General features: G+C 46.6%; 1 protein-coding gene across 1 annotated transcript in view; it reads right to left on the bottom strand.

Annotated features, from left to right (window-relative positions):
* The window catches only part of ATP13A2 (ATPase cation transporting 13A2), a 48,451-nt gene that overhangs the window by 12,051 nt on the left and 20,065 nt on the right, over positions 1 to 16,335 (bottom strand). The window contains exons 6-24 of the mRNA XM_044668694.1: positions 16,096 to 16,231; positions 15,841 to 15,920; positions 15,371 to 15,448; positions 14,958 to 15,027; positions 13,581 to 13,715; positions 13,419 to 13,485; positions 12,999 to 13,130; positions 11,895 to 12,053; positions 11,567 to 11,677; positions 11,408 to 11,454; positions 10,700 to 10,888; positions 8,401 to 8,607; positions 6,927 to 7,022; positions 6,670 to 6,826; positions 6,164 to 6,284; positions 2,727 to 2,851; positions 2,345 to 2,505; positions 2,051 to 2,155; positions 1,638 to 1,717 (exon numbers count right to left, since the gene is read on the bottom strand). Coding sequence (XP_044524629.1) covers positions 1,638 to 1,717; positions 2,051 to 2,155; positions 2,345 to 2,505; positions 2,727 to 2,851; positions 6,164 to 6,284; positions 6,670 to 6,826; positions 6,927 to 7,022; positions 8,401 to 8,607; positions 10,700 to 10,888; positions 11,408 to 11,454; positions 11,567 to 11,677; positions 11,895 to 12,053; positions 12,999 to 13,130; positions 13,419 to 13,485; positions 13,581 to 13,715; positions 14,958 to 15,027; positions 15,371 to 15,448; positions 15,841 to 15,920; positions 16,096 to 16,231 — 2,256 coding nt within the window. The remainder of the gene's footprint in view (positions 1 to 1,637; positions 1,718 to 2,050; positions 2,156 to 2,344; positions 2,506 to 2,726; positions 2,852 to 6,163; positions 6,285 to 6,669; positions 6,827 to 6,926; positions 7,023 to 8,400; positions 8,608 to 10,699; positions 10,889 to 11,407; positions 11,455 to 11,566; positions 11,678 to 11,894; positions 12,054 to 12,998; positions 13,131 to 13,418; positions 13,486 to 13,580; positions 13,716 to 14,957; positions 15,028 to 15,370; positions 15,449 to 15,840; positions 15,921 to 16,095; positions 16,232 to 16,335) is intronic.

Genomic DNA, 16,335 nt, shown 5'->3' on the forward strand with positions numbered 1-16,335 from the left:
AAGGAAGAAAGAGAGGGGGGAAGAGAGAGAGGGAAGAAAGGGAGAAAGAGAGAGGGGGGTGGGAAGGGAGAGAGAGACAGAAAAAGAGAGAGTGTGTATGTGTGTAAGGGAGGTGGGTTTCAGTTTGATACAGATAACACCTTACTTGAACGAACAGAACCAAAGAATAAGCACAAAACATATAAAAAAAATTCTAAAAATAAACAATTTAGAAGATGTAAGAACAGCGACTGGTGATGAGCAACCATAATAGAGGCCCCAGTGAAGAAACCTGCTCCTCACCCTGAAAATGAGGTGATGGATTACAGATGAACAAGAAGGCATCCACTTTTGGACATAGCCAATGGGACAATTAGTTTTTCTTGACTACATATAGTCATTACAAGAGTTTGGGTTTTTCTTTCTTTTTTCAGCAAGGCAGTCAGTGGGAGACACTTGTTAATTTAAAAATTAAAAAGCAAATTTAAAAATTGGTTAATTAATTAAATTTAAATTTGAAATTAAAAAAAAAAGAAAATCATTTTTGCAATGGGAGCTATCCCAAAATAGAATGGGAGACTCCTGGAAGGTCCTGAGATCCCTGTTGAAGCAGAGGTGGGATGCTACTTGTTAGGGTTACTAGAGAAAGAACTCCTATTTGGGTGAAAGTCAAACTAAACACTCTCTGAGCTCCCTTCTAGCTCTGAATTTTTGTGATTTCTGTATCATGTAAGGCCCTCCACCTTGAATAAGTCACTTCACTTTCTGGGGTGGAGGTGGGAGGCCTCAATTTCCTTATCTGTAAAATGAGTAGGTGGGACTAGATCAGTGATTCCCAAAGTGGGCACCACCCCCCACCCCCATGGGTGCTGCAGCGATCCAGGGAACAGTGATGGCCACAGGTGCATTTGTCTTTCCTATTAATTGCTATTAAAATTTTTTTAAAAATTAATTTCCAGGGGGCTAAGTAATAATTTTTTCTGGAAAGGGGGTGGTAGGCCAAAAAAGTTTGGGAACTGCTGGACTAGATGGCTTCTAAGACCTCTTCTGTCTCTAGACTTAGTACCCCAGGATGCCTCATTTACAGATATATTGACCAAAAAAAATGAAATGCTTGCTCACAGGCATATAAACCAGGACTCTGGCCAAAGTCTCCAATCTTCCAGGCCAACATTCTTTTTGCCACATATTTCTTTTTTTTTTTTTTTAACTTGAAATTTTTAAATTTAATTAATTTAGATATTTTTCCATGGTTACATTTTGCCACATATTTCAAAGAAGAAAACTGAGGCTCAGAGGGATAAAGGGATTTGCCTTACAGTTATGGATTTCCAAGATTAGAGCAAAAATTGGAATGCAGGCCATGGGGGTATGGATGAAGGGATGTGGGAAGGAGAATGTTGACAGATCATTAGTTAGCAGGGCTGGCTCTAAGAGGCCATCTAATCCGATCTGCTTATTTGACGGTGGGGGAAACTGAGGCCCAGGGAAAAAAACCAATCCAACAAAGTCCTAATCACTTGAAAGATTTATTCCATCTTCTTTTATGTAATAGACCTTGAGATGGAAAGAAACCAGTCCAGGGTTTGGGAAGAGGAGGGTTAGGGGCCCTAATGAATCCCTCTGCATCATTTACTGGGTTCCTAGAGGTCACTTACTTCAGGTTTCGAAAGCCACAAACCAGCTGAGTCTTCTGTTCTGGTGTCATTCGGGCAAAGATGGTGCCCTGCAGCAGGATCTAGGGGATGGGCAAGAGTGGGGATGGCACATCCCGGGGAAGGTGTGTGTATGGGGGAACATCCCCAGGGAGAGGAGAGGGAGGAAGAGGAAGAAGGTGACAGCTCCACGCCAGAGGACTTAGCATCGAGAGCTGGCAGGAGCCCGAGGGCCCATCCTCTCATTTTACAGAGGAAACCAAGCTTCAGGAAGGTTGAGTCACGCAGCTGGTAATGGAGATGTGAACCCAGGAACCTCTGACTCCAAGGGGTTGGGTCGGTGTTTAGAGAGGGATGCGGGGACAGGGGGTATGTATGGGTCTGGGGAATAGGAAGGGGAGAGGGGAGAGTAATACCTTGGGCAACAATTCAGGGAAGTGGTCCAAAATCACAGCGAATGCCTTCCCGTTGAGTGCCAGGTGGCAGTGCTCCCTGGCCAGCTCCACAGTGCACCCTTTGGGCTGAAATGGACTCCTGTGAGATTCCACAGCTCCTGGCCTTAGCTGGGGGGCCCCCCTCCTCCCCCTGGTCCCAGCCTGCGGGGAGCAGTATCCTTAGAGGTACCCCGTTCACCAGGGAAAGGTTGACGGAGGTGGGCTCAGAGGTCATAAAATGCACCCTACTGCTTCTGGACCTGCCCTGAGACTTACTGCAGCTTCGTCCTCATTTGAGGGGTGCTCGAAGGGGACAAACTTGATTGAAGCCGGTTTGCCAAAGGCAGGGGCTGAGGCATGGACGATCACCACTGGCTCGTGGGGCCTCACCATGCCGCAAGTCCGAGACACGTTAACTGCGGTCAACATGTTGTCACCTGGGGGGTTGGCCAGAGTCAATCCAAGTTCCACTATCCGTCCTCAGGCTGGCGCCGACGAGGGGGGCAGCAGGAGATCAATGCCCTCCTGTGTTCCCTGAGGTCTGCCCCCCCAGGCTCTGAGTCAGAGCCCTTCCCTCCTGCCCCCACCAATCCAGAGCGGCTGCTATCCCCCTGGTTCCTGCCCCCAGAACCCTCCCCGGGCCCCTGCTTTTGGGCACCTGTGACCATGACTGTCCGGATGTTGGCCCTGCGCAGGGTGTGGATGGTGGGCTCCGTCTCTGGTTTCAGCACATTCCTCATCACCAAAAGGCCCAGCAGGGTCAGCTCACTCTCCACTTGTGTCCTGGGGTGGGAAGAGGGGACAACCGGCCCAAGGGCAAAAGTCAGAGGAGGCTCACAGCCTTCCTCCCTGGGGCCCAGAGGAAGGAGCACCCTGAGGCCAGGAGTCAGGAGTCCCTGGTTCTGATCCTCGATAGCTGGGTGACCTTGGTTGGTGGGTGAACCAAGAACTTATTGATCACCTGCTGCATTCTAGGCATCGTGCCCAGCACTTAAATGATGAAGAAAGACCAAAATACTCCCTAGACCTCAGTGCCTTCATCTAGGAAATAAGGGTAAGAATACTTACGCTAACTCCCGCCAGGGCTGTTGTGAGGGGAGCACTTTATATTTTATATATGAATATTTTTTTTGAGGGGGGGGGCTTTTTCAAGTATTTTATTGTTATAAAATAACTATTTTAATTTTAACTAGGATGAACAGATGCCTTCTCTCCTTTTAAATATCTTCCTTTAGAATAAGAAAAATATTCTTCCTATTATCTCTCACCTATAATCTATTCATTTGATTTAATAAATTGTGCTCTTAATATAAGACATTCTAAAAATGAACTTCTATTTTTTTGGTATTATTTTGTTTTTTATAATAGGTGACTTCAGAAAGTATTCTGTATTGTCAGCTATGCCTCCGCGTATCTTTTGTAATGTATATATTCTAAACAAGATTAGAGGAAACATTATATCTGAACTTTGCCAACAGAGGAAAGTACTTTATAAACTTTAAATCCTTACAGAGAGGAGCTATATCATCACCAAGCAAGACCCTTTATTTTCCTCCAAAGTCAGGACAGGGATGTTCCCTCTTTCCTCTCTCATTTCTCCTTGTCATTTTTTTTAAAAAGCCTTTTTCTTTGTGCCCCCACACTTACCCTTTTATCTGGCACACAGTAGGACTTCATAAATACTTCCTGCCTTGACTTGACTTAGGGGATGTGGGGGGGGGGGGGGGGGTAAATCTCTTTCAGAAGAAGCTAGCCTATCCATCCCTATAGAAAAAGCAACAGCAAGGAGAAGGATTTCGGTGGCCCAAGCTATGCAAATAGCCACCGAGCTGGTTTATCAGAGGACTTCAGGCTGGCAGGACCAGCAGAGATATTTTAGGGGCACCAAGGTAGCCCAATGGATAGAGCACCGGGTCTGGTGTTGGGAGGACCTGGATTCAAATCTGGTCTCAGACACTTTCTAATTGTGTGACCCTGGGCAAGTCACTTCACCCTGTTGGCTTCAGTTTCCTCCTCTGTAAAATGAGCTGGAGAAGGCAAACTACTCCAGTGTCTCTGCCAAGAAAATCTCAAAAAGGGTCATGAAGAGTCAGACACAACTGAAAATGACTGAACAACAAAAATCCTTAGTGGCAAGCACAATGTTTGGTATATAGTACAAGATTAAAACAAATAAACAAACAATTCTTACTTTCTTAGAATTAATTCTAAGACAGAAGAGCAAGAGCTAGGCAAATGGAGCTAAATGACTTGACCAGGGTTACGGAGCTAGGAAATATCTTGTGTAGTTAAAATGTTGTACCTGAGAACTACGTTCCCCAGGATTCCTTCATCTCCCAGCATCCCTTTCCTCTTTCATCCCCAAGTTGCCTGCTTACGTTGTTTGTATATAGTTGTGTGTAGCCTGGCCTACTCTTGCTGGCACAGGCTCAGCTCTGCTCTCTTTTTCCTACTTGTGCAGTCTGGGAAACTTGTCTTTTCTAATGCTATCATTTTCTTCTACTTCAAACTTTATGAAATTATAATACTTGGAGTATTTGGATATTAATTTTTAATCTTACAATTTGAGGTCAGATTTGAACCCAGGATCTCCCATCTCTAGGTCTGACTCTCAATCCATGGAACCACCTAGTTGCCTCTAATAAATGTTTATTGATTGATTAATTAAAGCACCTAAAAATCAGGATTTAAACTCAGGACTGCTTCTGCTAAATCACACTGACTATCAGTTCTGATATTAATAAATATATTGGACAAATGCTATAGATGGACACTGAGCTAGACCACAGATCTAGGGACCTCTGTGGTCATCTCATCCAACTTTCTCATTTAACAGACAAGGAAACGGTCTACTAAGTGCCAGACACTGTGCAAAGCCAATATAATTGACAAATATTATCTCACTTGATCCTTCCCACAAGCCCAGGAGGTAGGTGCTACGAAAAGCCCCATTTTATAGTTGAGGGAATTGAGGCAAATAGAGGTTAAGTGACTTGTCCAGGGTCACAAAGGCAATCCAAGGAAGGATTTGAACCAAGGTCTTCCTGACTCCAGGCCCCAAACTCTAGCTATTGCACCAACCTGTTGGACAATAATTATGTAAAGCAGCCTAGGATTAGCTGGAAGGGACCACTAAAATCATCTGGACCACTTCCTTCTCTGACTGATGAGGAAACTGAGACCAAAGTAGTGAAGTGGCTTGTGAAGGGTTGTACAAGTGGTCAAGTAACAGAGTCTGGATGTATACAAACCTTCACTCTGGCTGCTAATCTGCCTAGAAGAATAAACGAAAAACCGTTTGGTTGAGCATCTTTCTTGGATGTCTACCACTGATGGAGACCATGGCAGCTAGAGGTGATGGGGCTGGGCTACACTTGGGGATAACTCTCATTGACTCTGTTGGCTCCCTGCCTGCCCCCAAAGCTCATCTTTCAGAAACCTCTCCTCTCCTGGCAGGCTTATTTGGCCAAGGATCATGCCACACCATGATCTGTGAGGAACTGAGTCCACAGATGAACTCTGGGCAAAAAGAACAAACATGGCAGGCATAAACCAGCCAAGATGTGTCCAACTATTTTTGTGCCAAAAAGGGAATAAAAATTGTAAAGTGTGGCTAGGCATGAGTGGATGGAAAAGGAGGGGAGCCAATGATGCCATAAGAAATAAGGATGATGGACAAATAACTCAAGAGTTGTGTTTGTAAGTCAGAAAATATCAGCTCCCGAGACTCAGAGCTATAAGAAATCTTGGAGGTCAAGTCCTTTTCCTTTCTTAGCCTCAGTTTCCCTCCTCTGTAAAATGAGTAAAATGAGGAGATGGGATTAGATAGATAAGAAGATCACTCCCTTGGCTCTCAAGGGGATCTCAGAGGTCATCTGGCCCAACCTCATTGTTTTACAATAACATATAAGTCCTAGAATTTAAGAAAGGTCTACAAGATAATAGAAAGGTCTTCTATGGAGGATTTAGACATGGATGACAGATCTAAAGCAGGAGCTGCAATGTGCCCTGAAAGAGGGCTTACCCCATCTTGGGAGATCACAGATCAATAAAAGGCTTAAAGAAATGTGTTGGAAATGTTTCTTGGATCCCCACCTGACCAGTTGCTGAGTCTCTTCCAAAGTGAGAGGAAAGAGCAGGGGTTTGAAGGCCAAGGCCAGAACCCGGAATCCATCTGCTGTGTATTGCTGGAGTATCTGGGAGAAATCTGGAGGCACTGGAGAAACAGGGGTAACTGGCATCACTGGGGGTAAACTATATACACAGCTTGGCAGGGTGAAGGGGATTTAGGTGCTCTTCTAGGGAATACTGGGGGAGGTAGTGGTAGATAAAGAAGGATTAGGAATGATTAGAACTGGGGTTTGAGGCTCCTTGGATGGGCGCAGGGATTTGGGGAATAGCAGTGGCCTCAGATGCTGGACATTAGGGATACTTGGCCAACCCGAAGGCCTGGTTTCTATACTATAGGAATAGAGAGCCTGAGAATTGACCAACGGGAGATCTACCCACTCCCTGAGTCTGGAGCTTTGGACCCCAGAGCACGGAAAGGCTCAGGAGGAGCCAGTGGGAATGGGGTCAATGGCGATGATGTTCCATTTCACCTGAGTCTGGGGTACAGAGACTAGCCACCATCTCAGGGGCTCCCTTAAGGTAAACCTCAGGAAGGGCTTCCTTTGACCGGACTATGACCACACTCATTCGCTGCAAGACTGATGAGAAGGGGAAGCGACAGAGGATGCCAATGGGCTCCAGGGGCTCCTGCAAGGGTCAAGAGAAGGTGGGTGAGCACAGCCCTCGATCCTTCCTCTGCCACCAACCCCCCATTCCAGCCAACCTCCAGCAGCCCTGCCCAGCTTACTGTCCCATGAAGCTGCTCCTCCAGGGGTGGGGGCTTCATCATAGCCATGACCTTGGTCCCAAATACTAAGGTCTCCAATCTGTCTTCCTCCAGGCACTGGAAGATAGGCAAGAAGGAGAAGGGCACAGATGAAATGGTCACTGGGTGGGCATGGCCAAGGTGCCAGGCCAGAGACTGAACTAGAGCTGCAGCCCCTTGGCCAATGGAAATTGAGCAAGGAAGGATTGGGGTTGGACTTGGAGATTTCCCTGATGACACTGACAGGCAATGGGATGAAGAATGATGATGATGATGATGATGATGATAAAACAATAAGAATAATTCCCATTTATGTAGTGTTTGAAGTTCATCAGATCTTCATTAGAACAATCCTTCTGGAGGTGGGATGGTCAAAAACTCCTTGCACAACTAAACGAGGGTAACTGGGGGCTAGAACTCAAGAGAGAATTCCCCTCTAAGAGGAATATCAAAATTATTCAGTCTCTCTTTGTGACCCCATTTGAGGTTTTCTTGGCAAAGATACTAGAATGGTTGGCCATTTCCTTCTCCAGCTCCTTTTACAGATAAGGAAACTGAGGCAAACAGGGTTAATTGACTTATCCAGAGTCACATGGTTAACTGAGTATCTAAGGCCAAATCTGAACTCAGAAAGATGAATCTTCTTGGCTCTAGGTCCAGTGCTCTATCCGTCTATCAAAGCTGATTGCTTAAAAGTTGTTCCTTTTTAAAAAATGTATTTGTGGGGGGCAGCTAGGTGGCACAGTAGATTGAGAGCCAGGCTTAGAGATGGGAAGTTCTGGGTTCAAATCTTGCCTCAGATATCTCCTAGTCGTGTGACCCTGTTCAATTCACTTAAACCCCATTGCCTAGCCCTCATCACTCTTCTGCCTTGGAACCAATACACAGTTTTGATTCTAAGACGGAAGGTGAGGGTTTTTTAAAACTGCATTAGTGTTGTTAATTTGAGCTCAGGAACTTTTACTTCTTTTTCAGAGTCTTTAGAAAGATGAAAGTGCCCACAAGTAGAGGTTGGAAAAGTAGTCTGAAATACACATTACCAATGATGGCGAGTTCTGTTTTTAAAACGTCCATCTACATATATTGCTTTAAAGGGTTAAAATTTTTGCTTTTTATGCTTGTTTGGCAGAGTGCTTTTATCCTGTATATGTCCCCAAGTTATCCAACCTTAAAGGTGGGCACAATGATCACTTTATGGCAGTATTCTCATTTTACAAATGAGGAAAACTGAGGCTCAACAGGTTAAGTGACTTTCCTGTGGCCACACAGGTAAGAAACAGCATCAAGAGTTGGAATTCAAATTCAGGCATCCTGTCCTCAAATCAAACACTTTTTCCACTAAAAAATCCCTGCAACCTCTTCCCCCCTAGAGAGAAAAAGGACCCTGTCTTCCCCTCAATCCAATCCCTTTTTCTTGGTTGGCCTGGAGGACAGAGGATAGACAGACTGAACTTACCCAACCAATGGACTCCACCATTTTGAGGTCGATGGGGTCACCAATGGGCTGGTCATTCAACAAGGAGATAGAATGACAGGATGCCAGGGCGGTGAGCAGGGGACCTCCATGGAGCTGCCTCGGGTCTGGGAGCAGGGACAGGAAATCGTGACCTTTCATGGGGAGCACACCCCAAACATCTAGGCCTTCCTCTGTCAGCGTGCCTGTCTGGAGAGGAGTGGGGTGTTGGGGAAGATCAGAATTTCATCCCCATGATTACATGAGTGGAAAGTAGGAGGATGATCCATTTTACAGATGAAACTGAGGTGAACTGACTTGCCTGGTAAGGAACATCTGTTAAGTAGACTGGATTCACCAGGTTTTCTGACTCCAGATCAAGTTCCTCAACCCCTCAAACCTTCTCAGTCTTCTCTCTATTGAGGCCTTTCTCCAACCCTCTAAGATCCATTTCTGAGGATACAGCCTCTAGGATCCATTCCTTTAGTCCTGTGCCTAACCCCTCTGTCTCGTAAGAAACAAGCCCTCCTTCCTTGGAGCTTACACAGAACAAGTAGACTATCAGTCCGAGGTAGGGGAGGTAGAACCTAGGGATAGAAGGGCCCTTAGAACATGGAAACTCAGAATTGGGAAGAACACAGATACAGGGTTTCAGGGTGAGAATGAAAAATGTTGTAAGAGGCCTTAGAGCAGAGAATATTGAAGTTGGGAAGGTCATTAGAATCCAGAATGTGAGAAATGGAAGGGCCCTTAGAACAGGGAATTGTCAAAGCTGGGAGAGAGCTTAGAACATGGAATGTCAACTGGAATGACCTCCAGGAATTGGTGCAGAGTGAGAGGAGTAGAGCCAGAAGAACATTGTACACAGAGACTGATACACTGTGGTAAAATCAAACATAAAGGACTTCTCTACTAGCAGCAATGCAAGGATCCAGAGCAAAGCCGAGGGATTTATGAGAAAGAACATCCAGAGAAAGAACTGTGGGAGGAGAAACACTGAAGGAAAACAACTGCTTGAACACATGGGATGATGGGGATATTATTGGGGATGGAGACACTAAACGATAACTCTAGACCAACTATCAGTAATATGGAATTAGGTCTTAATCAATGATACATGTAAAACCCAGTGGAATTGTGAGTCGGCTAAGGAGGGTAAAGGGGGCTTAGGAGAGAGGGAAAGAACATGAAATATATTAACTATGGGAAAATATTCAAAATAAAAAATAACTAAAAAAAAACAAGGAATGTCAAGAGCTGGGAGAGACTTTAGAACAGAGAATGTCAGAGCCAGGAGGGACCTTAGAACAGAGAATGTCAGAGCTGGAAGAGACCTTAGAACAGAGAATATCAGAGCTGGAAGAGACCTTAGAACAGAGAATATCAGAGCTGGGAGAGACCTTAGAACACAGAATGTCAGAGCTGGGAGAGAGCTTAGAACAGAGAATGTCTGATATGGGAGAGATCTTAGAACACAGAATGTCAGAGCTGGGAGAGACCTTAGAACAGAGAATGTCAGAGCTGGGAGAGACCTTAGAACACAGAATGTCAGAGCTGGGAGAGATCTTAGAACAAGGAATGTCAGGCTGGGAGAGAACTTAGAACAGAGAATGTCAGAGCTGGGAGAGACCTTAGAACAGAGAATGTCAGAGCTGGGAGAAAGCTTAGAACAGAGAATGTCAGAGCTGGGAGAGACCTTAGAACAGAGACTGTCAGAGCTGGGAGAGAGCTTAGAACAGAGACTGTCAGAGCTGGGAGAGACCTTAGAACAGAGAATGTCAGAGCTGGGAGAGACCTTAGAACAGAGAATGTCAGAGCTGGGAGAGACCTTAGAACAGAGAATGTCAGAGCTGGGAGAGACCTTAGAACAGAGAATATCAGAGCTGGGAAAGAGAACTTAGAACAGAGAATGTCAGAGCTGGAAGGGCCCTCAGAGACAAAGTCTAGCCGCCCTCCATCTTATGTTATAGGGAAACATCTTTTTCCTAGCCCCACTATAGCCTGCAATGAGGGTAGAGAAAGTATCTTATCTAAATTCATAGTAATAGTAATAATAATAATAAAATAAACCACAACTGCCACTTCTCTGAGGCTTGAAAGGGTCTTTCAGCGACACTCTTGGACCTTTCACAAGCAGCCTCAGAGTTCAATACTTTGGGTGTCTCTTCTGCCCAGTGCTGTGTACCCATCAGGTACCTGGATTATATTATTTACTGGATTATACCTGCTTAGCCCTCCAATCACCCTCTTCCCCTGCCCCCCACGTCCCCTCGACCCATAGGCCTGGGCTTCAGCCTCCTACCTTGTCAAAGCAGACCAGCCGCAGCTTGGCCCCAAGGTTGATGCGAGGTGGGCTGATACAGAAGATTTTGTGTTTCTTGAGGCGATTCTGGGCGTAGATGATGCCAACAGTCATGGCAGCTGGGAGTGCAGGCGGTACTACCACTGTCACCAGGTCCAGAGACCGCTTTACAATCTCCGTCACGGCTACCTGGAGGAGGGGGTGGGTGGCTCAGGGGTGAGGGCTGGCATCCCACACCCAACTTCATTTTCACCCTTCCTTCTGGGCTCAGATCTCAAAAACTGGGCTTCTTAATAACATAGATCTAGTGAGGAACTAAGATATCAACTAGCCTAATCCTTTCACTTTCATGATGGGGAAACTGAGGAGTCCCAGAGATGGGAAATTACTTGCCCAAGGTCACACAGCCAGTAAGCAGGAGACCCAAATCCTGTGACTCCAGATTCGGTGTTCTTTGTGTCCCTGAGGCTCTGTGCCAACACGGCAGGTAAGAAGATAGAGAGGAGGAGAGGGCTATTTGCAATCCCTATCTCCATGCCTGTAGGGACCCCCAAAGTCCTCTCCCCATGGGATAAACGACTAGGGGGCAAGAAATGGTGACCCTGGTCTGGCTTGGATCATTCTGAGGCAACCAAGTCCCAAACTGAGAAAAGAGCCCAAGTATATTCTCCTCCCGTCTCCCGTACCTCCCCAATCCAAACATCTCACCTTGTTATGGATCAGAATCACGATGCTATAGATGGTGCCTATGGAAGCTGGGGTGGGGGAGAGAAGACCAAAGAGAGACAATGAGCTTGAGCTCATTGAGGGCTGGGGGTGGGAGTGTTGTTGCAAAACAGGGAGGGACACAGGGACCAGGATGCTTACCCAGAATAAAGAGAAAGAAGACAAATTTCAGGGCATCTCTGTAGAATTTGAAGTGGATGGGTTTGGGATGGAGGATGGAGCTAACCAGGTCCCCTTTTGCTGTACAAAATCCTGTGTAGGAATGAGAGTAAAGGACCTTAACTCTGTTTCTGCCCAATTCCTCCCCCCCACAACCAAAGAGAGCTAGTTACCAACCGTGACTTGGGGAGGGAAGGGAGGAGGAAAGAGACGCCTTTCTCTAAGCTCTTCTGCTATTGGCAGGTCTGCCAGAAAGATGTGCCCAATGCAGACTGAGGGTTCCCTCCCTCAGCTTCCTCTCCCCTCATACCTGTCCGAGTCACCACTGCCAAGACATCAGGAGCTCCCATAAAGGTCCTGGCTTGTAAGACTAGTGTTCCACAGAAGAGTGTATGTCGGCGGTGTTCCTCAGGGGAGTAGAGAGTGGGACTGCTGGGGAGTGGAGTCTTTGTCACTGGGACGCTTTCTCCTGTGGGAGAGACCCATATGATGACTGTATGTGAGATGGGGGGGGAGAATAGGGGAAGAAAGAGGGAGACATGGAAATGGGGAGACAGAGATAGAAAGATGGAAAATCAGAGAGAGAGAGAGAGAGAAAGAGAGAGAGAGAGAGAGAACACAGAGAAACAAAGAAAAGACAGAAAAAGAAAAATCAGCTCATACCCCATTCCTCCCTTAAATATATCCCTTTGGGGGCAGCTGGGTAGCTCAGTGGATTGAGAGCCAGACCGAGAGACGGGAGGTCCTGGGTTCAAATTTGGCCTCAGACACTTCCCAGCTGTGTGATCCTGAGCAAGTCACTTAACCCCCATTGTCTAGCCCTTACTGCTCTTCTGCTTTGGAACCAATACACAGTATTGACTCTAAGACAGAAGGTAAGGGTTAAATTTAAAAAAAAAAAAGTATATATATATATATATATATATATATATATATATATATATACATACACACACACCCCTTTGATTCCCCAACGGGTACACTGGGCATAGAAAAGAAGCAATGGGGGCAGCTAGGTGGCCCAGTGATTAAGAGACTCAGGTCCAGATACAAGGGGTTCTGGGTTCATATCTGGCCTCAGACATTTCCTAGCTGTATGATCCTGGACAAGTCACTTAACCCCCATTGCCTAGCCCTTACCACTCTTCTGCCTTGGAAGTGATACTAGTCACTGGCTCTGCTACTTAACCTGTGGTTATTATTTCCTTTCTCAGTCTCCTCATTCATTGAGTAAGACTTGGACTAGAAGATCTCTGAGAGCCCTCCCAGCTCTACCATCCGGCAATCTCTCCTGCCACTCTTCCAGTTCCCCTAGGAGGACAGGCATTTAGGGTTGGCAGGGCAAAGGCAAGGAGCTTAGGGGACAGTGTGGTCCCCCTTCTGCTGTCTGGGGGATGGTGGGGGCCCTCCTCACCTGTCAGCATGCTCTCATTGACCATGCATTCTCCAGACAGGAGAGCGGCATCGCAGGGCATCATTGCGCCATTAGCAGGGAGCACTAGGCAGTCTCCGGGAACCAGCTCCGTGGAATCGACCAGCACATTTTCTATAGAGGTGGACACTTTAGCACTGCTCCCTGCCTCCTCCAGCCACATCCCTTTACATCCTACCACCCCCTTCACATCAAGGCAACAAATTCTTTCTCTCTCAGGCGGGGTTCTGTCTTTGTATCTCCAGTACCTAGAACCAGCATGTAGCAGGCATTTAATAAAAGCTTATGGAGCTGATTGAATCTTGGGGACCCGGACATACTGGCAGCCCCTCTCTGCTCCTCTGGGATGGGGCGGGTTGGTGGAAGTACTTGGCAGATTAGGGAGGGGACCCCTCTCCTCACCTCCACTAGCTCGACGCACAGTCACACTCATGGTCATCTTCACCATGTTTTGCAGAGTCTGGCTTTGCTAAAGGTGAGAAGGGGGAGAACTGACATCAGGAACCCTCCAGTGCCCACCTCCTTCTCCTCTTCCTCCTCCAATCTCAGCCTGGAGGCACTCACCTTCCTGGTCTCATAGAGGGCCAGGATGATGGAGATGACTGAGATGAGGCAAATGCATCCAGCATAGTAGTAATAGGAGTCCCACAGCCACAGGCTGATACTGAAGGCCTGGAACACGTAGAAAGGATTCAGCACCTGGTTGGGAGAGAGGCGGAGGAAAGTGGGTTGGGTACCACAGAACAGCTGAGCTCCAAGTTCCATCTTGGGCCTTGAGCAGCTCCAGAACTTCTTCTATCTGATCAGTAAAGCTGGCTGGCTTCCTGCCCCCCTTCAAATATTCATTCAAAAAACCTTTATTAACACTGGGCTAGGAGTTGGAGAAAGTACAAAAGATTAAACAAGAAATGACAGTCTCTACCTTCAGGGAGTTCATATTCTAGCAAAGGGAGAAGATGGAGTCAAAGAGAATAGAACTGGGGGCAGCTAGATGGCTCAGGGGATTGAGAGCCAGATCTCAAATCTGGCCTCAGATACTTCCTAGCTGGGTGACCCTGGGAAAGTCACTGAACCCCCATTGCCTAGCCTTTTTCCTAGCCTAGCCTTTACCACTCTTCTGTCTTGGAACCAATACACAGTATTGATTCTAAGATGGAAGTAAGTGTTTAAAAAAAAGAGAAAGAAATAGAATTCACACCATTATGAGATCAGAGTCTTTGAAAGGTACAAAAGAAGGGCATTGTGAGGTCTCAGGGGGATCTTTGTTATCAACCAGGGTCATCAAGGAAGACTTCCTGAAGGAGGCAGCATTTAATCCTTAAAGAATGAGCAGGAATTCCACAGGGATAAATGCATTATAATTAGGACCACAGGAATAGGAGCAATGAAGGGTCTCCAAGATTGGTTATCTAGTCCAACCCTCTTATTTCGTATATTTTAAAAGCTCTTCCTTTTTGTCTTAGAATCAATACTAAGGTTCCAAGGCAGAAGAAAGTTATGGATAAGGCAACTGGAGTTAGGTGACTTGCCCAGGGTCACACAGCTAAGAAGTGTCTGAGGCCACATTTGAACCCAGATCCTCCTAATTCCAAAACTGGGTCTATATCCCCTAGCTGCCAACTCTCTTATTTTAGAAGAGGAAACTTATGCCCAGAGAAGGGAAGGGATTTTCAAGGTTAAAGTCTGGAATTGATACTTGACTTCCTAGGTCTTTATGAGCCACTGCTTTCCCTTATTTTAGCTGTCTCAGGCTAGTTGGAACTCTCACTGTGATCCCAGCTGTGATTACCAACTTCAGGTTAGTATGGTAGGCTGAGGCCCAGGGAGGACAAACATATCTCCCAACATTACTTAGCTAGTCAAGGCCAAAGCTGGGATAAGGACCCAACTCTGCTCCTAGCCTGTGCCCTCCCTACCAGGCTAGTATAGGGCAGCTCCTACCTCATCCACCAGAAGCCGAATGTACGATTTGACCGGCACATCGATCAGATTAAGGCCATATATTGTCTTTCTGTAGGAAAGAAGGGCAAAATCAAAAAGGTAGTGACCATCTCTCCACGCTGCTGCCCTGTATCCTTAATAATGACCACAAGGTAGAAGGGACCTCAGAAATCATCTAGGTCAATCCCCTCACTTTACAGATGAGGAAGCCAAGGCCCAAAGAGGTCAAGCAACTTCTGTAATGTCTTAGAGCTAGTAAGTCATAAAGGTATGATTTGAATTCAGGTCCTCTGACTCCAAATCCAGTGTCTTTTTCCATCATACAATGCTACCATCTTGGTGGTACAGAGTCCCTATTTTACAGAGATAGAGAGCAAGGCTCAGTGTGGCTGGGAGTAGGAATGGATGCTTACTTTAGTTCTTGTTCTTGGGAGCTGAGTCCAGTACTGGAGTGATGAAGGTCTTCAAAGGTTCTGGTCTCATCTAGCACACTATGGGGAGATGTATGAGGAAGGGTTATAGTCAAGGCCTTGACCCAAAAGGCCACCTCTAATCTCCATCCCCTGTCTTCGGGCACATAACTAAAAACAGCAGTTCCTATTTCTGCGACATTTCAAGGTTCACTCACCTTGGAGGTAAAGTGGTGGTGTTGGTGGCCTGACGTTGTGGTGCCCATGTTTTAGATGCAAAAACTAAGGCCGAGAAGAGTTAAGAGACCTGGCCAAGGTCACAGAGCGAGGAACCCAAGATTGAAATTAGGGTCTTCTCACTCCCAATACTTTTTTCTCTACATTCCAGGCCCCTCTATTCTAGCTCTGTGGCCCACACCCCTAAGAGGGACCCGTGACCCTTGACTAGCTCAGGCCCACAACCCTGGGTTCACCTGACTCGGCGGAAGGCCTGTTGAGCCTCAATCCATATGTATCGGACCCCTTCAAACACATAATATCGCAGGATATTTTGCTGGAGGAGAGAAGGTAAAAGCTGTATCAGGGATGCTAGAAGAACTAGACTAGGGAGGGGGCTGGAAGGACTGGATTCTAAGCAAAGGAGGATGGAGGCAAACTGAACTAAGCCAAAGAGAGTGGGAGGGAAGTCGAGTGAGGGGCACAGGGATAGGAGAGAGGCCAAGAGTTACCTCCTCTTTCTTATATAGTTGGATGGTATCTCTCCAGGCTTCCTCTTGTGAGACCCCCACTGCCATGTGGCTCCTTCCATCTTTGTCCAGCTTCCTATCCCTTTGGTCTTCCAGGGGCACATTCAGGCTGGGAAGACTGAGGCAGAAGAGGGCTGGGCTGGGACTTTTGGAAGGTGCCCAGGTGAGCCGTCAATGGCTCAGTTCAAAAACAGCCCCCTATTTGGGGGGACGGAAGGAAAG

The sequence above is a fragment of the Gracilinanus agilis genome, chromosome 3 (genome assembly GCF_016433145.1).
Source record: "Gracilinanus agilis isolate LMUSP501 chromosome 3, AgileGrace, whole genome shotgun sequence".
Taxonomy (NCBI): Eukaryota; Metazoa; Chordata; class Mammalia; order Didelphimorphia; family Didelphidae; genus Gracilinanus; species Gracilinanus agilis.